The sequence below is a fragment of the Trichechus manatus genome, unplaced genomic scaffold (genome assembly GCF_000243295.1).
Source record: "Trichechus manatus latirostris isolate Lorelei unplaced genomic scaffold, TriManLat1.0 scaffold00279, whole genome shotgun sequence".
NCBI lineage: Eukaryota > Metazoa > Chordata > Mammalia > Sirenia > Trichechidae > Trichechus > Trichechus manatus.
The window spans coordinates 1,199,352-1,219,271 of record NW_004444215.1 but is presented as its reverse complement, the minus strand read 5'-3'; the positions used below and the strand labels follow the sequence as shown (position 1 = coordinate 1,219,271).

Sequence of the window (19,920 nt, the reverse complement as noted above, 5' to 3'; positions counted from 1 at the left end):
GACTGGCTTAAGACACAATCTAATCTTGTAGATTGAGTCCTGTCTCATCAACATAACTGCAGATAATCCCATCTCATCAACATCATAGAGACAGGATTTACAACAGATACGAAAATAGCATCAAATGACAAAATGGTAGACAATTCCATGATACTGGGAATCATGGCTCAGCCAAGTTGACAGATATTTTTGGAGAACACAGTTCAATCCATGACATGTAGTATTCGTTTTAGATATTGTATATGGTTTATTAATTTCTTCTGGGGTTTTGCCAGTCATTTTCTTTTCTCATGCTGTCATTGTCAGGTTTTGGTATTAAGGTTATGCTGTCTTCATAATATGAGTTGGGAGTGTTACCTCTTTCACTATTTTTAGGATGAATTTGTGTATAATTTACATTATTTCTTCTTTGAACATTCAGCAAAACTCACTGGTAAAGCCATCCAGACCTGGAGCTTTCCTTGTGGGCAGATTTTTTACTACAATTTCAGTTTTTTTTTTTTTTTACTGATTATAAGACTATTCAATTTTTGTAATTTCTTATTGATTCTGTTTTAGGAAGTTATATTTTCCTATGAATTTGTTCCTTTGGTCTAGATCTTCAGATGAGTTGGTATACAGTTGTTCAACTGTCCTCTTATAATCTATTCAATGTTGGTTATTTCGAGGAACCAACTTTTGGCTTTCGTAGTCATTTCTTTCATATGTTGTTTTCTATTTCAAAAATTATTCTTTTGAGATTCGTTCAAAAGGACTAATGGACCACATCTACCACGGCCTTCACCAGACTGAGTCTAGCACAACTAGATGGTGGCTGGCTACCACCACCCGCTGCTCTGACAGGGATCACAATAGAGGCTCCTGGACAGAGTTGGAGAAAAATGTAGAACAAAATGATAACTCACAAAAAAAGACCAGACGTACTGGCCTGACAGAGACTGGAGTAACCCCGAGAGTATGGCCCCCGGACACCCTTTTAGCTCAGTAATGAAGTCACTCCCAAGGTTCACTCTTCAGCCAAAGATTAGACAGGCCCATAAAACAAAACGAGACTAAAGGGACACAACAGCCCAGGGACAAAGACTAGAAGGCAGGAGGAGACAGGAAAGCTGGTAATAGGGAACTCGAGGTTGAGAAAGAAGAGTTTTAATATATCATGGGATTGTTAACCAATGTCATAAAACAACATGTGTACTAATTGTTTAATGAGAAACTAGTTTCTTCTGTAAACCATCATCTAAAGTATAATACAAAAATCACTTAGAAAATTATTCTTTTGGGCTTATTTTGATGTTCTTTTTATATCTGATGGAGATAGGTGCATAGCTCATTTAGTTTTATTTTTTTTCTTTTTGAAATATGCATTTAAGGCTACATATTTTTCCTTAAGTGCTATGTTAGCTGCATACCACAAGTGTTGATAGTGATTTTGTTATTGTGAAGTTACGAATATGTTTTAATTCCTATTTTATTTTTATTTTACCATGAGTGATTTAGAACTGTGTTCCTTGATATCCAAACATTTGTATATTTTATCATTATCCTTTAGTTTTTCATTTCTAATTGCACATGGCAGGATAATATATTCTGGATTATTTCAATCATTTGAAATTTGTTGCAATTTACTTTATGGCCTAGAAATTTTTTGTAAATATTCCCGGTGAGATTTAAAACAATGTGTATTTTTTGCTGTTGATGGGTGCACTATTCTACATATTTCGATAGGAAGCAGAAGTCTGTTGGTGACAAATTCTCTTAATTTTTATTTGTCTGATAATGTATTTTTTAAACCTTTACTCTTGAAAGACATTTGTGCTGCATATAGGATTGAAGGTAAGCACTTATTTACTTTCAGCATTCTAGTTCCATTGCAATTGTTGAGAAGTCAGCTGTTACTATAACTTCCACTCCTTAGGAGATTTGTCTTTTTTCTCACACTGCTTCTAAGATTTTCCTCTATAATTTATTTTGAAAAATTCTTTTTTTAAAATTTTTTTATTGTACTTTAGGCAAAGATTTACAGAACAAATAGTTTCTCATTAAACAGTCAGTACACATATTGTTTTATGACATTGGTTAACAACCCCACGACATGTCAACATTCTCCCTTCTTGACCTTGGAGGACCTTTTTTTTTTTTTTTGGTGAAAATATACATAGCCAAAGATACACCATTTCAGAAATTTCTACATGTACAATTCAGTGGCATCGATTATTCTTCCAGTTGTGCTGCTAATCTCATTATCCTTTATTTTGAAAAATTCTTTATGATGTATGTATATGTTGGAGCCCTGGTGATGCAGTGGTTAAGAGCTCGGCTGCTAACCAAAAGGTCAGTAGTTTGAATCCACCAGCCACTCCTTGGAAACCCCATGGGGGCAGTTCTACTCTGTCCTGTAGGGTTGCTGTGAATTGGAATCAACTCGATGGCAATGGGTTTGGTTTTGGTTAGGTATATGTTACTTCTTTTTACACTGTTTTGGATTCACTAGGCTTTGCGAATATGTAGATTGATGTCTTTCATAACTCAAAAACGGTTGCAGCAGTACATCGACAGGGTACTGCCAGAAATTCAAGCCAGATTCAAAAGAGGATGTGTAACTATGGATATCATTGCTGATGTCAGCTGGATCCTGGCTGAAAGCAGAGAATACCAGAAAGATGTTTGCCTGTGTTTTATTGGCTATGCAAAGGCATTTGCCTGTGTGGATCATAACAAATTATGGATAACATTGCAAAGAATGGGAATGCCAGAACACTTAATTGTGCTCAAGCAGAACCTGTACATAGACCAAGAGGCAGTCATTGGAAGAGAACAAGGGGATACTGTGTGGTTTAAAATCAGTAAAGGTGTGCGTCAGGGTTGTATCCTTTCACCATACCTATTCAATCTTTATGCTGAGCAAATAATCCGAGAAGCTGGACTGTATGAAGACAAATGCAGCATCAGGAACGGAGAAAGACTTCATTAACAATCTGGCATATGCAGATGACACAGCCTTGCTTGCTGAAATTGAAGAAGACTTGAAGCACTTGCTGATGAAGATCAAAGACTACAGCCTTCACTATGGTTTACACCTCAACGTAAAACAAAATTCCTCACAACTGGACCAATAAGCAACATCATGATAAGTGGAGAAATGACTGAAGTTGTCAAGGATTTCATTTTACTTGGATCCACAGTCAATGCTCATGGAAGCAGCAGTCAAGAAATCAGATGACGTATTGCATTGGGCAATTCGGCTGTAAAAGACCTATTTAAAGTGTTGAAAAGCAAGGATGTCACTTTAAGGACTAAGGTGTGCCTGACCCAAGCCATGGTATTTCTAATCGCCTTATGTGCATGAGAAAGCTTGACAATGAATAAGGAAGACCAAAGAAGAATTGATGCTTTTGAATTATGGTATTGGCAAAGAATATTGAATATACCATTGACTGTCGGAAGAATGAACAAATCTATCTTGGAAGAAGTACAGCCAGAATGCTCCTTAGAAGCAAGGATGGCTAGACTTCGCCTCACATACTTTGTACATGTTATCAGAAGGGACCAGTTCCTGGAGAAGTTCATCAGGCTTGGTAAAGTAGAGGGTCAGCGAAAAAGAGAAAGACCCTCAATGAGGTGGATTGACACAGTGGCTGTAACAATGGGCTCAAATATAGCAGTGATTGTGAGGATGATGCAGGACTGGGCAGTGTTTCGTTCAGTTGTACAGAGGGTTGCAATGAGTCAGAACTGACTTGACGCCTAACAACAACAAAAATTAATTCTGGTAAGCATTATCTCTTAAAATCTTTCCACTGCTTCCTGCTCTCTTATTTTTCTCAAATTCCAACTAGATGTTCTCACTCTGTCCTCTAAATCTCATAATCTCTCCCCTGTATTTTCTATTTTTGTGTATCTCTGGTTTATTCTGATGATTTCCTTTATCTAGCTTCCCTTTCACTAATTCTTTCTTGTTTTGTGTCCAGTCTGCTGCTAAACCCATCTGTTGAATTTTTAATTCAGCTGTTGTACTTTTTATTTCCAGAAGTTTTTAAAAATTATTTTTCAGATCTAGTTTATTGTTTAGAATGTCCTGTTGTCTGCAAACATTTTAAGCTTTTCTGTAGAAGTCATATTTCTTGTATAATCTATATCTGCTAATTCAATATCTGAAATATGTAAGGTTTCATTTCTACTCTAGTTGTTTCTGTTCTCTCTCATGGTGCCTAGATTCCTTGTGTGCTTGATTATCTTTGTATACTAATCAATGCCTCTGAAAAATTATTTGTGGGGGTTCCCAAAGCCAAATATGAAGATGTCATCTTCCAGAGGTGATTTGTGTTTACTCCTGTAGATTACCTGGGGCACAGATTGTAGCCACTTTAAACTGAGTTCATGGATTGAGGTCTACTGAACCACAAATTAATGTGGATTTGGATTGCAAATTTTAGAAACACGCCTGCCTGTGGTTTAAAACCTTTGGAGGTCTTTTTTTCTGTCTGTTTTTCTCCATACTCTGTTCAAGCTAGGGCAACTCTGCTTGCATTTTCTTGGGGATTCAAGAAGGGGTATAGTATAGGTTTATTTCTGATTCATTGATACCCTGAAATTGTAGCTCTTGGGACATCCGAGGTGTGTGTATGTTTGTGAGCGCATGTTGAATGTTGGAAATTTCTGGACTTTGGCTTATTCCCCCCTTGCTCTGCAAGGTTGTCAAAACCACAATTTGGTTTTGTAACTCTATATTTCCTTTCACTTAATTTTCCTTGAATCATTGTTTTTATTGTTTTTTTTCTTGAGTTATTTTTCCTTCTGTCTTGTTTAATCATAAAGGCATTGAAAAATGTCAGTTTATGAATTTCTCCATCTGAACAGCTTTGGGTTCATCCCTTGACTTTTGCTTCATAGTTTTACTTTTTAGAATTATTCTTAGAATGGTACTTGCAAAGAGGTAGTATTTTATATTATTTGGAGAAAATTTTCAGTTTCTATTTATTTGTTGTTACGTTACGTGCTGTTGGGTCGGTTCTGACTCATAGTGACCCTATGTGCGACAGAACAAAATATTGCTTGGTCCCACACAATTGTTGATATGCTTGAACCCATTGTTTCAGCCACCGTGTCAATCCATCTCATTGAGGGTCTTCCTCTTTCTCACTGACCCTCTACCTTATCAAGCATGATGCCCTTCTCCAGGGACTGATCCCTCCTGAAGATATGTCCAAAGTACGTAAGACAAAGTCTCACATCCTCGCTTCCAAAGAGCACTCTGACTGTACTTCTTCCAAGACAGACTTGTTCGTTCTTCTAGCAGTCCATGGTGTATTCAATATTCTTCGCCAACACCATAATTCAAAGTTGTCAATTTTTCTTCAGTCTTTCTTATTCATTGTACAGCTTTCGAGTGCATATGAGGTGATTGAGAATACCATGGCTTGGCTGAGGTGCACCTTAGTCCTCAAAGTGACATCTTTGCTTTTTAACACTTTAAAGAGGTCTTTTGCTGTAGACTTGCCCGATTCAATATATAGTTTAATTTCTTGACTACTGCTTCCATGGGTGTTGATTGTGGATCCAAGTAAAATGAAATCCTTTACGACTTCAATATTTTCTCCCTTATCATGATGTTGCTTATTGTTCTAGTTGTGAGCATTTTTTTCTTTATGTTGACATGTAGTCCATACTGAAGGTTGTCTTTGATCTTCGTCAGTAAGTTCTTCAAGTCCTCTTCACGTTCAGCAAGCAAGGTTTTGTCATCTGCATATCGTAGGTTGTTAATGAATCTTCCTCCAGTCCTGATGCTGAGTTCTTCTTCATATAGTCCAACTTCTTGGATTATTTGCCCAGCATGCAGATTGAATAAGTATGGTGAAAGAATACAACTCTGACGCACACATTTCCTGATTTTAAACCATGCATTATCCCTTGTTCTTTTTGAACGACTGCCTGTTGATCTATGTGCAGGTTCCTCATGAGTACAATTAAGTGTCCTGGAATTCCCATTCTTCACAATGTTATCCATAATTGGTTATGATCCACACATTTGAATACCTTTGCATAGTCAATAAAACACAGGTAAACATCTTTCTGGTATTCTCTGCTTTCAGTCATGATCCATGTGACATCAGCTATGATATCCCCGGTTCCATGTCCTGTTCTAAATCTGGTTTACCTTTCTGGCAGTTCCCTGTCGATGTTCTGCTGCAACCACTTTTGAATGATCTTCAGCAAAATTTTACTTGTGTGTGATACTAATGATATTGTTCAATAATTTCCTCATTCTATTGGATCACCTTTCTTTAGAATGGGCACAGATATGGATCTCTTGCAGTCAATTGTCCACGTAACTATCTTTCAAATTTCTTGCCGTAAACAATTGAGCATCTCCAGTGCTGCATCTGTTTTTTGAAACATCTCAGTGGTATTCCGTCAATTCCTAGAGCCTTGTTTTTCTCCAATGCGTTCAGTGCAGCTTGGACTTCTTCCTTGATTACCATCAGTTCTTGATCATATGCTACCTCCTAAAATTTTTGAACATCAACAATTCTTTTTGGTACAGTGACTCTGTGTATCATTTCATCTTCTTTTGATGCTTCCTGCGTCGTTCAATATTTTGCCCATAGAAGCCTTCAACATTGCAACTCGAGGCTTGAATTTTTTCTTCAGTTCTTTCAGCTTGAGAAATGCTGAGCATGTTCTTGTCTTTTGGTGTTCTAACTCCAGGTCTTTGCAGATTTCATTATAATACTTTACTTTGTTTTCTCGGGCCACCCTTTGAAATCTTCTGTTCAGTTCTTTTACTTCATCATTTCTTCTGTTCACTTTAGCTACTCTACGTTCAAGAGCAAATTTCAGTGTTTCTTCTGACATTCATTTTGGTCATTTATTTCTTTCCTGTGTTTTTAATGACCTTTTGCTTTCTTCATGTATGACTTCCTTGATGTCATTCCACAACTTGTCAGGTCTTCGGTCATTAGTATTCAATGTGTCAAACCAGTTTTTGAGATGATCTCTAAATTCAGGTGAGATGTACTCAAGGTCGTATTTTGGCTCTCGTGAACTTGCTCTGATTTTCTGCAACTTCAACTTGAACTTGCATATGAGCAACTGATGGTCTGTTCCACAGTTGGCCCCTGGCCTTGTTCTGACTGATGGTCTCCATGGTCTCTTTCCACAGATGTAGTGGATTTGATTCCTGTATAATTCATCTGGTGAGGTCCACATGTATAGTCGCCATTTATGTTGTTGAAAAAAAGGTATTTGCAATGAATAAGTCGTTGGTCTTGCAAAATTCTGTCATACAATCTCCTGCACCACTTCTATCACCAAGGCCATATTTTCCAACTCTTGATCCTTCTTCGTTTCCAAATTTTGCATTCCAATTTCCAGTAATTATCAGTGCATCTTGATTGAATGTTTGATCAATTTCAGACTGCAGAAGTTGGTAAAAGTCTTCAATTCTTCCTCTTTGGCCTTAGTGGTTGGTATGTAAATTTGAATAATAGTCGTATTAGCTGGTCTTCCTTGTAGGCATATGGATATTGTCTTATCACTGACAGGGTTGTACTTTAGGAAAGATCCTGAAATGTTCTTTTTGATGATGAGTGCGACACCGTTCCTCTTCAATTTGTCACTCCTGGCATTGTAGACGATATGATTGTTCCATTCAGAATGGCCAATAGTAGTCCATTTCAGCTCACTCGTGCCTAGGATATCGATCTTTATATGTTCCATTTCATTTTTGATGACTTACAATTTTCCTAGAGTCATAGTTCATACATTCCACGTTCTTATTATTAATAGACAGGGAACTGCCAGAAATTGAGGCAAGATTCAGAAGAGGATGTGGAACCAGGGATATCATTGCTGATGTCAGATGGATCCTGGCTGAAAGCAGAGAATACCAGAAAGATGTTTACCTGCATTTTATTGACTATGCAAAGGCATTCGACTGTTTGGATCATAACAAATTATGGATAACATTGGAATTCCAGAACACTTAATTGTGCTCATGAGGAACCTGAACTTAGATAAAGAGGCAGTTGTTCAGACAGAACAAGGGGATACTGCATGGTTTAAAATCAGGAAAGGTGTGCATCAGGGTTGTATCTGTTCACCATACCTATTGAATCTGTATGCTGAGCAAATAATCCGAGAAGCTGGATTATATGAAGAAGAAAGGGGTATCAGAATTGGAGTAAGACTCATTAACAATCTGTGTTATGCAGATGACACAACCTTGCTTGCTGAAAGTGAAGAGGACTTGAAGCACTTACTGGTGAAGATCAAAGACCACAGCCTTCAGTATGGATTACACCTCAACATAAAAAAAACAAAAATCCTCACAACTGGACCAGCAAGCAACATCATGATAAACGGAGAAAGACTGAAGTTGTCAAGGATTTCATTTTACTTGGATCCTCAATCAACACCCATGGAAGTAGCAGTCAGGAAATCAAAAGACGCATTGCACTGGGCAAATCTGCTGCAAAAGACTTCTTTAAGGTGTTGAAAAGCAAAGATGTCACCTTGAAGACTAAGGTGCGCCTGACCCAAGCCATGGTATTTTCAATCTCATCATATGCGTGCAAAAGCTGGACAATGAATAAGGAAGATCTAAGAAGAATTGACGCCTTTGAATTGTGGTGTTGGCGAAGAATATTGAATATACCATAGACTACCAAAAGAACGAAGAAGTCTGTCTTGGAAGAAGTGCAGCCAGAATGCTCCTTACAAGAAAGGGTGGCAAGACTACATCTTACATACTTTTCGCATGTTGTCAGGAGGGATCACTCCCTGGAGAAGGACATCATGTTTGGTAAAGTAGAGGGTCGGTGAAAAAGAGGAAGATCCTTAATGAGATGGTTTGACACAGTGGTTGCAGCAGTGGGCTCAAGTATAACAATAATTGTGAGCATGGCGCAGGACTGGGCAGTGTTTCGTTCTGTGGTGCATAGGGTCGCTATGAATCGGTACCGACTTGACAGCACCTAACAACAACAACAACATTATTAACAGATGTTTGCTGTTGTTTCTTCTCATTTTGAGTCATGCCATAGCAGTTAATGAAGGTCCCAAAAGCTTGATTCCATCCACGTCATTAATGTCGACTCTACTTTGAGGAGGCAGCTCTTCCCAGTCATAATTTGAGTGCCTTTCAAAGTGAGGGGCTCATCTTCCGGCACTATATCAGACAATGTTTTTCTGCTATTCATAAGGTTTTCACTGGTGAGTTTTTCAGAAAGAGACCACAAGGTCCTTTTTCCTAGTCTGTCTTAGTCTGGAAGCTCTGCTGAAACCTGTCTACCATGGATGACCCTGCTGATATTTGAAATACCAATGGCATAACTTCTAGCATCACAGCAACATGCAAGCCCCCACAGTACAACAAACTGACAGGCGAGTGGTGGTCTGTTTATTTAGTTATGTTGTTTATGATATTTGTGTCTAATTTTTGTCAACTTAATCTTTGGCAAACTGAGTAGTGTATTAACTACCATCAACAACCCATTTTCTTTCATTTTTAAGTTTCTGTTCAGTAATGTTATTAATATCAGAAAGTTATGTGAGTTTCTGCTAATAGCAGGAATAGAGAAGAATAATAATTTTGCCTGTGTATGTCTCAAAGAACAGTACTATGCAAAATGTCAGGGAATGACCACATACATTTTTGGCTAGTCCAGCCCCTAGGTTTCTAATTTATATTATTTATGTGCTGCTAGTTTGTCTTTTTCTAACAGTCTTTGGGGCTATATATTCTGTTTTGGAGGATGGAATATATGTTGTGTAATCCAGGAATATTTATCTTAATTGTTTCTCAGTCTCAATGAATATACTACAATTTTAGACATTGGGTTTTGTATTTTCCTATTACTCTTAAGAATCAAACTCTCTTTTCACCACTGTTTTTGTATTTGGGTAATCAAGAGGAGATATATCTTGAATTATAGTAATCCAGAGCTAGGGATCCCAAATTTTGGGGATATACATACGAAACCACACAAAGAAGACCAAGTAGAATGAACAGAGGTGAAGTACAATTTGGATGGTAACATGGAATCCAAGGAATTTCAGTGGAGGAAGCTGTGGTCAGTGATATAAAAGAAAAAACTGAAAAGATGTTCTATCAAATTGGTGCTGTAAAGTGTGGGTTGCATTTATATTAACAGCTTTATTTGTGATCACTGGCATAGTGGTTTCAGTGAAATGGTCAGAGAAAAAGGGAGAATGTAGCTGATATAAGAGTGAATATAATGTAAGTAAAGTGGAGTTACCAATTATAAATTATTCTTTCAAGAAGTTTGATTGAGGAGGAAAAGAAAGTTATAGCTAGAGAAGAACATGTCTAGAGAAGTATTTTTTCTTTTAAGATGAGAGAAACTTGATATGTTTATAGTCTAAGAGGAAGGACTCATGAGAGGGAGAGATTTAAGATACAGGTAAGAAAAGTGGGCTTCAGCAACCTGAGAGCAGCCCTTAGACAGAGACGCAGATGCTGCCTATTGGAAGGGAAGGTACAACAGAGCCAGGGTGCAGGAAAATGGGGATATGAATGAAACACTGTTAGTGTCTGCTCTGGATCATTTGTCACTCCTGATTATATTGACTTTTCACAAAGAAGAATGTATGTTCCCTTGAATAGGCAATTTGAGAAGAATGGCAAAGGTTTAGAATAGTTGAGAGCAATGGGGGAGAGGGCTAATTCACTACAATTCAAAAGATCATTGAGTGGTGCTGGCATTGGAGACAATAGATTTGTAGTGCCTCTGATTTGCTTGGTTGTGGGATTTTCTTCAGCAGCACTCACCAGTCCAAGGGAATACAGATTTTTTGTTGTTGTTGATTGATCCAAAAAAGGGTTTCTGAGCAGATACAGTGTAAGGACATATCTGCAAGGTGCTGGTGAAAGAGTAGTTCAAGTGATTTATTATTGGGTCCAGCTTCAATAGGAAAGGAAGTAAGTAACAGTGGGCAAGCCTGAGAGACTGACAATGGAAAGACCAATGGACTAGAACACTAATTTCAAAGAGAAAGTGGAGTAGGATTAATCGCTTGAAAACTAGAAGGATAACAGAATAAGGACAGAAACTAAAGCTCCTGTAGTTTAAGGTTTATGATGTGGGAACAATTATGCATGAGGTACAAGGTGTGGTCATGGGGATAGATTGCTAAAGTGGAATGGAAGAGAAAGTCATCTGGATTGTGCAGGTCAAATAACTGTGATAGATACATTATCTACACAAACAGTGAAAATCCAGAAGATGATGGAAGGACATGAAAAGTGTGCTCCGAGCACTGTTTTCGAATCAATGTGGAGAGGCTACAAGGAGGCTGATGAAAGACTAATGAGGGTAGAGTGCGATATAGATAGGTGACATGAACCTCAAATGAGAAGGAGTGTGTGCCCATGGGGAAAGGAAGAGTAGTTTCGAAGTGACGTTGAATAGATGAGTGAATTCTGATCCTGTCTCTCAGTTGCATAATATATGACAATATGCACATGCTACACTTCAGAGGAAAGCTGATGAAGTAGTGTCTTTGAAATAAAACCCAATTTATTTAAGCCAAAGAGAAGGGGAGACTATTCTGTTAAGAGGTTGAGGGCATAGGAACATTTGTTTTCCATAAAACAAAAGACTGAAAGAGCATGGGGGAAAGGTTTTAGAAGGGAAGGATTGTCTTGAAAATATATCTCTGAGAAGGAAAGGATGCCCATAGCAGTGAGGCATGAACACAGGACAGTGTTCACACTTTTTTCAACAAATATGTATTTTTTAATTTTATTGTGCTTTAGGTGAAAGTTTACAGCACAAATTAGTTTCTCATTCAAAAATGTATACACAATTTGTTTGTGACAGTGGTTGCAATCCCCACAATGTGTCAGCACTCTCCCCCCAGCAGATATTTTATTGATTAGCTACCATGTGCTAGGTACTATTATATGGCCCGGAGATAGAGGTAAAGTCATTGTACCAGTGAAGCTTGTATCTAGTCAGGGAAAATGAACAATAAACAAATAAGTATAAAATACAATTTTAGGTAATGATACATCATGTAAGAAAAATAAAATTGCATAAGGGACTCAAGGCACCCAACAACAACAAGGAGATAGAGAGAGATGTGGGAGGACAGTCAATTTTAGATAACGTTGATCAGGGAAGGCTTCTCTGTTATGGTAGCACTGGACTAGAGTCCTGAAGAAAGTGAAGGAGTAAACCAAATTGATATATGGTGGAAGAGCATAAGGCAGAAGGAAGAATAAGTGCAAAGCCACTAAGGCAGGAGCATGCTTGGTGTTTTCAAGGAACAGCATGAAAACCAGTGTGACTTGGTTTGAGTCAGGGAGAGGGATAGTGGAGAGAGGCGAGGTTTCAGAGGTAGCCAGTGGTCAAGTCAAGTAGATCCTTCTAGGTCATGGCAAGTGTTTTGGGTCCAAGGAAAATACATTGGAAAAGTTTGAGAAGGGCGGTGTGATATAATCTGACTTATATTTTAAAAAGGTCACTCTGGTGACTGTGTAGAGAATGGTCTATGTCTTAGTTATTGTCTTAGTTATCTAGTGCTGCTCTAACAGAAATACCACAAGTGGATGGCTTCAACAAACAGAAGTTTATTCTCTCACAGTCTAGTAGGCTACAGGTTTAAATTCAGGGCATCAGCTCCAGGGGAAGGCTTTCTCTGTCAGCTCTGGAGGAAGGTCCTTGTCTTCCCTTGGTCGAGGAACTTCTCAGCACAGGGACCCTGGCTCCAAAGGACACGTGCTTCTGCTCTTCATTCTTGGTGATATGAGGTCCCCATGTCTCTGCTTGCTTCTTTCTTTTATATCTCCAAAGAGATTGACTTAAGACACTGTCTTGTAGATCTCTTCAATATGACCGCCACTAATCCCTCTCATTACATCATAGCAATAGGATTTACAACACATAGGGAAATCACATCAAATGACAAAATGGTAGACAATCATACAATGCTGGCAATCATGGCCTAGCCAAATTGACAGATATTTCTTGGGGAAACAATTCAATCCATGACAGTTATCTAGTGCTGCTATAACAGAGATACCATAAGTGGATGGCTTTAACAAACAGAAGTTTATTCTCTCACAGTCCAGTACGCTAGAAGTCCGAATTCAGGGTGCCAGCTCCAGGGGAAGGCTTTCTCTCTCTGTCAGCTCTGGGAGAAGGTCCTTGTCATCGGTCCTCCCTTGGTCTGGGAACATCTCAGCACAGGAACCTAAGGTCCAAAGGACACGCTGTGCTCCCAGTGCTGCTTTCTTGGTGGTATGAAGTCCCCATGTCTCTCTACTCGCTTCTCTCTTTTGTATCTCAAAAGAGATTGGCTCAAGACAGAACCCAGTCTTGTAGATTGAGTCCTGCTTCATTAACATAACTGCAGCTAATCCCATTTCATCAACATCATAGAGATAGGGTTTACAACAGATAGGAAAATCACATCAGATGATAAAATGATGGACAATCACACAATACTGGGAATCATGGCCTAGCCAAGTTGACAGATATTTTGGGGGGACATAATTCAATCCATGACAGACTATAAGGAGGCAAAAGTGGAAGCAGAGAGACAAGTTAGGATTCCATTCATTATAGTAGTCCAGGGGGGTAGATGGTGGTTTGGACAAGACTGGGGGCTTTGGAGGCAGTGAGAAGTGGTCAGAGTCTGGATCTGTTCTGAAGTGAACAGAATAAGCTGATAGTTTGAATATAGAGTGTGGAACAGAGAAATCAAGGTGTGAATATGGATTAGATATGGGTGGATTTGATGTGGGGTGTTAGAGAGAGGAGTACTCGGTCTAGTGTTCCTCTCTTTCTTCATTGATTCTCTTTTTGGCTGTTTTGTTCACTGCTGTGTTCCCAGCATCTAGAACAGTGCCTGGTACATAGATGTGCCCCACAAGTTTTGAATGAATTAATAATAGTGCTTTCAATGGAGTTGTTAGAGGAAAATGCCTGATTGGTGTGGGTGATATGAAAGAACTCGAGGATAGGAAGTTGAGGTAGTGATATAGAATATTATTGAAATGAGTTACCATAAAGGAAAGCAGAGAAATTGAGAAAGAGTTTGAGGGGGATGTCAGGTCAAAGGATTTTTTGTTTAATGATGGATGATATTACATTATTTTTGTGCTGCAGGGACTGAGCCAGTAGAGAGGGAAAAACTGACAAGTGTGGGAGAGAGAAGACAATCACTGAAGTAAAATTCTTGAGCAGGAGACAAGAGATGGGACCCAGGGCACATGTGGGAGGAGTAGTATTTGATAGGAGCACGAACACCACTGGTAACCAAGGGAAAGGCAGAGCATATGGCTGAGATTCAGGTAGGTTGGTATAATTTGTGGTAGAAAGATGAGGGCATTGTCTTCTGATTTCTTTTATTTCCTTGGTAAGATAAACAAAGCTATCTGCTGAGTCTGGGAGAAGAGTTATTGGAGGTTTAAGGAGAGAAAATAAAGTAAGAAATAGTTGTTTCAGAGAGTGGGAGAGTGAATTGATTTGGCAAATATAAAAGAATCATGAACCATTTGAAGTTTGTTGAAGAAAATTTAAAGAGTGACCAGTCAGGCATAATTATGCATTTTTCTGCAGCTACATTCAGCTGCTCATCTGCAGGCAAAGAGTTGGAATTAACCAGGGTATAGGTTTTTCCAGGCAGATACAACAGAGCAAGAGAGAGGCGGGTCTGTTGAGGGTACATGCCAGAGAAGAACTGTAATGATTTTAATTATGGACTATGTATGTAATCCAGGCAGGATAAGGAAGGAGGTGAGAGTATGAGGTGATGATGGATGATTCAAAGGTGTTAGCATCAATGGATTGGAGATCCCAGGGGAGTGGAAGAATTAACAGCATGAAAGTACTTCATGAAAAGGGCGGGAAAGATGTGGCTAGAGAGTGATTTGAGATCATGGACTTGTAATGACAAGGTTTAAGGTATGACCATGGGAACTGACCTGTAGCTTACAGTGATCAAGGATGACTGTATGTCAAGAACAGTGCTTAATTCTGTAAATGCATTCTATTATTTAGTTCTCATAACACCCCTGTCTTAGGCTGGGTTCACTAGAGAAGAAAACCAGTAAAGCGTAGAAATACATATATAGAGAGATTTATATCAAGGAAATGGCTCACGCTGTTGTAGAGGCTGGAAAATCTGAAGTCCTGGGCTGGAGGCTTGTCCTGGCTTACAGGCTGCAGAGACTGATGAATCCCAAGACTGGCAGACAAGACAGCAGTAAGCTGCTAGCTCGAGTCAGATGAACTAGAGCCAGCTGCAGGATCCAGAGCAAGCGAAAGCCCACAAGCTTTGCCAGAAAGTCCACCTATATTGGAAGCAGGCCACACCCCCAAGGAAAATCCCTTGCAACTGATTGGCTACTCACAGCAGATCCCATCATAGAGGTGATCACATTATATCAGATCTCATCATGGCGGTGATTACATCATTATACAACTGCCAAACGGCATCATAACTGCCAAACCACTGAGAATCATGGCCCAACCAAGTTGTGTGGGATATCATGGCTGTGGATAAGGCATTCTGTAAGTCCACAGATGGTAGTTTTGACAGAAGCATTGTGTGCAGGGAAGATAAGGCCATATCCAGAGTAAGCAGCTATCCTAGTGAGAATGAAATTCTGCCCTTTTCAAGTTAAACCACTGAGATTACTGAAAACGAGCATGATGTTGGGTCAGAGTTAGGTGCCCTTCAGGTGGTCAGTGTCTGAGAGTCAGAGAAGCCAGAGGTTTAGAATTAGTATGCATGGACCACTTTATTGGCTGTTTTCTTAACCCCATGTCCTGGGTAAACCTCCACTGGACCAGAGTTCATGAGAACAGCTCTATATATAGACAAGTCCAAATCTCATAATTCTATCATCAGTATTATTTGCTGACGTCTTAAGGATTTCTGTGGCAGGAGGCTATTCTTGGATTTCTTCTTTATGATGTGGCTCCTACCTAAAGAAGCTGGCTTTCCCACACGTATCTCTGTATGGAGAAATACTGTATTCCTGCTCAAGAGCCATGGTGTCTCATCATGCAACATTTTCTCAGCCTGATGCAAAGGAAACAGTCTATCTACTCCAGGCCCTTTGATCTTTTGGAAAATTGCTTAACTCTGTCAAGATGAGAATCAATCCCAAAAATACTATAATGAGACTCCAGGTATTAATAGCCTTGGATTTTCTACATGTTACAGTTACCTGTGGCAAAGGCCTTTGTGATACTAAAGATCAAACAGGGAGTTGGAAGCACATAAAATGAAGGCATGATAGGTTATTTTAAGCTTTTGGATTATGATAAGAGGTAACTGAGGCTGAGGAAAGTACTGAGGCTCGCCTAGTCACATAGGGAGACAGGGAAAGAGCTGAAATTAGAACCTAGGACTCCTGACTACTGATGTAGTGCCCTTTACATTACCCTATGCATCCTTTCTTGGATGGGCTCTGGTATATTCAGGAGAACAGTATATTGGGTGTGAATTTTGGTGGCATTGGTTAGTTGGAGAAAGAGGACTGTCACATTAAGCATGGAGTAACTGACTGTTAGAGGAGTGAATAGGATTTAATAGAGTTGAATAAAATCTTTTTTTTTTTTATCTCTTGCTCCTCTACCCCTTTGTCTTCTACACCTTTCCCTTTCCTCTTTCCCTGAACTGTGGCTCTCACAGGTTGGTGCCTAAGAAGATGATACTCACACAAATGAGTAACTTCTACATGAGCAGCCTTGGGCTTCTTTTCCTGATCAGTAGTTTCCCAGAAGCAACTGGTCAAGGTGAATCAAGACGACAAGAACCTGGGGACTTTGTGAAGCAGGATATTGGCGGGTAAGAACCATTAACCCTTGAAAAGAAAAAAGACTATGATAAATGTTTGCCTCGGTCCAAAACCTCTGATTTTTTTTCCCCCAGATGAACCCAAGTACTCTGGTCCCTGATACTTAGACATTACATTGTATTGGGAAAAGCATAATCAACTCAGACTCTCCATGTGAAAGGAGATCTCAAACTCCCTAGCTGACTTGAATTCCCTCTGTAACATCTTAAAAGCAGTTCTGTCTAGACTTTTGCTCTTAATTGTGACTCTTCTCTCTTATATTTTCAACCTGTCCCTTTGTTATTGGATCTGGCCCATCAGCATATAAATGTGATCAAGAACCTCTCATCTTGAATAATAAAAAAAAGTCTTCCCTCCAAATAGTGCTTTTGTCTTTCCTCCCCTTCGCAGCCATACTTCCTAAAGGGGTGCTCTACGTTATTGTCTCTACTTCCTCACCTCCCACTCATTTCTCCACCCGCAGCTGTCTGACTTCCTACTCCATGACTCTAAGGCAACTTCTATAACCAGGATCACCAGTGTTGGCTCTGTTGCTAAAATGAGCCCTTATCTGTCCTTATATTACTCAATATCTTTAGTAACGTGTAGCAGCATTCAAAATGGTTGACTCCTCCCTCCCTCCTTAACATTTTTTTATTATAAAATAAAGCATGCATATAGAAACATGCATAAAATATAAATATATAGTTCAAGAATAATTCTTCCTTTGATTTCAAACACACCACAATTTCCTGATGTCTTAGACTAAGTTCTCTAGAAGCAGAGCCTGGGATGAGGATTCTTGAGCAAATGATTTAGTGAGGAAGTGCTCTCAGGAGAAACCTATAAGGAAGTAAGGAATCAAGGTAGGGAAGGGGAGGAAGTAAAGCAAAGGTGTGATTTCATTTGAAGTCTGGCCTCAATTTAACCCCACAGGTAGATATGGAACATGAATGGCACCACAGATTTGTCCCACCTTGAGGCAGGGGGCCTGGGCTTCGGTATGCTCATTTCAATCAGTCGTTGCCTGTGGACCCCCTGGAGGAAGGCATACCCTCCCAGGCATTTTAGGATGAGGTGGCTCCCTTTAACCTGTGGTGACTGTGGGATGAGTGCACTGGCCCAATGAAGGGGATCTGGCCATGGCACCAACAGTAAATACTATACCTTGTTTTCATCATACTTTTACAGCTGTGCTTTCTACAATATTTTCCACAATATTTTGATTTGATTCGTGATATAAAAATCTTTGCAATCTCTTTTGTAATGCTAAACATCTTTTATAATTTCTTTTGTAATCTTCTCTTCCTGTGTTCATCCCTCAGGTGTTGGTGCTTTTCTTTCATTCTGTTCGAGGTGCTCTTCCTAACATACAGACCTTCCCTAAGTGATTTCAGCCATTCACATGACATTGTTATATTTGCCAGTGACTGTCCTTTCAATCTCCATTCTTAACTTGCGTCAGACCTCTTTATCCAACTACCTACTGGACATGTCCATTTGGCTCTTCCACAAACTCCTTAAAGCAGGCAAGTACAAAACTACTGTAGTCTCATCATCTCCATTTCCCTCCTTCACCCTAAAAAAACAAACAAAACCTGCTCCTGTTTCATTTTCCCCTGTTTTAGTGAAATGTATCACCATGCACCTGGTCGTTCAAGCCAGAAACTTGGAATCATTCTTGGCAATTTTCTACCCTTCACTTTCCACGTTGAATCAATTACCAAGTTCTGTCATTTTACCTCCCACATATCCCTTGAACTCATCTACTTTTTCCAACTTTCCTGCTGTCACCCTAATTTAATTCATCATTGTTTCCCACTTGGGCTACTGCAAGAGACTCTAATTGGTCTTACTTTCTAACGTCTTGTTCCCATGCAAACTAATCTCCATTCTGTAGTCAGAGTGTTTCTTCTATAATGCATGTTGAGTCATACCTACTCTGTTCCCTTTAATGACATCCTATTGTCTCTAGAATGCGGTCCAAAACCCTTAACGTGATTTATAAGGCCCATTTGTGACCCAGCCTATACCTACGTTGTTAGTCTTGTTTTTTTTGCCACAGACTCTATATTCTCCATCTATGTTGAACTTCTTTTAGATTTTAAAAACTCATCCAGTAAATATCATTTCTAGAAAAGACCCCTTAGCCTTGAAATATTTCAGCATTTCATAGGGTGTTTTATTCTTTGGTAGTGCCTTTTTTCTTTTTCTGTTTGGCTATTGTTCTATATTCTTGGAAACATGCGCCTTGAAGTAGGACTTGCTCCTAATTATTTCTGCAAAGTTGATTATCTTAATGTACTCCAAGTCTTTTCATCTTATATCAGCATTTTCACAGTAATCTCTGAGACTAAGGGCTATAGAACTGGACTTATATATCCTTAGAATCTTGGCACATGAGGCCCTTTTCTTTCCTTCAATCTGAAAACCAAACCGATTATGCTCTATTAACTCCTCATGCATCTTACTTCATTGGGTCATGGTGTTGTTGTTAGGTGCCATTGTGTCAATTCCTACTCATAGCAACCCTGTGTACAACAGAAGGAAACACTGCCCAGTCCTGCACCGTCCTCACAATCGTTGCTGTGTTTGAGCCCATTGTTGCAGCCACCCTATCAATCCATCGGTTGAGGGTCTTCCTCTTTTTCTTTTTCGCTGACCCTCTACTTTACCAAGCATGATGTCCTTCTCCAGGGACTGATCCCTCCGGATAACATGTCCAAAGTATGTGAGACGTAGCCTCACCATCCTTGCCTCTAAGGAGCATTCTGGCTGTACTTCTTCCAAGACAGATTTGTTTGTTCTTCTGGCAGTCCGTGGTATATTCAAAATTCTCTACCAACGCTGTAATTCTTCGGTCTTCCTTATTCATTGTCCAGCTTTTGCATGCATACGAGGCAATTGAAAATACCATGGCTTGGGTCAGACGCACCTTAGTCCTCAAAGTGATACCTTTGCTTTTCAATACTTTAAAGAGGTTTTTTGTAGCAGATTGGCCTGATTCAATATGTCGTTTGATTCCTTTATTTATTTATTTTATTTATTTATTTTATTGTACTTCAGGTAAAGGTTTACAGAACAAATAGTTTCTCATTAAACAGTCA

At 39.2% G+C, this 19,920-nt stretch overlaps 1 protein-coding gene across 1 annotated transcript in view; it reads left to right on the top strand.

The window, feature by feature from the left end:
- Positions 1-16,665: 16,665 nt before the first annotated feature.
- The window catches only part of GABRA3 (gamma-aminobutyric acid type A receptor subunit alpha3), a 165,447-nt gene continuing 162,192 nt past the window's right edge, over positions 16,666-19,920 (top strand). The window contains exon 1 of the mRNA XM_004390044.2: positions 16,666-16,824. Within this exon, the coding sequence (XP_004390101.1) occupies positions 16,685-16,824 (140 nt within the window). The 5' untranslated portion in view covers positions 16,666-16,684. The remainder of the gene's footprint in view (positions 16,825-19,920) is intronic.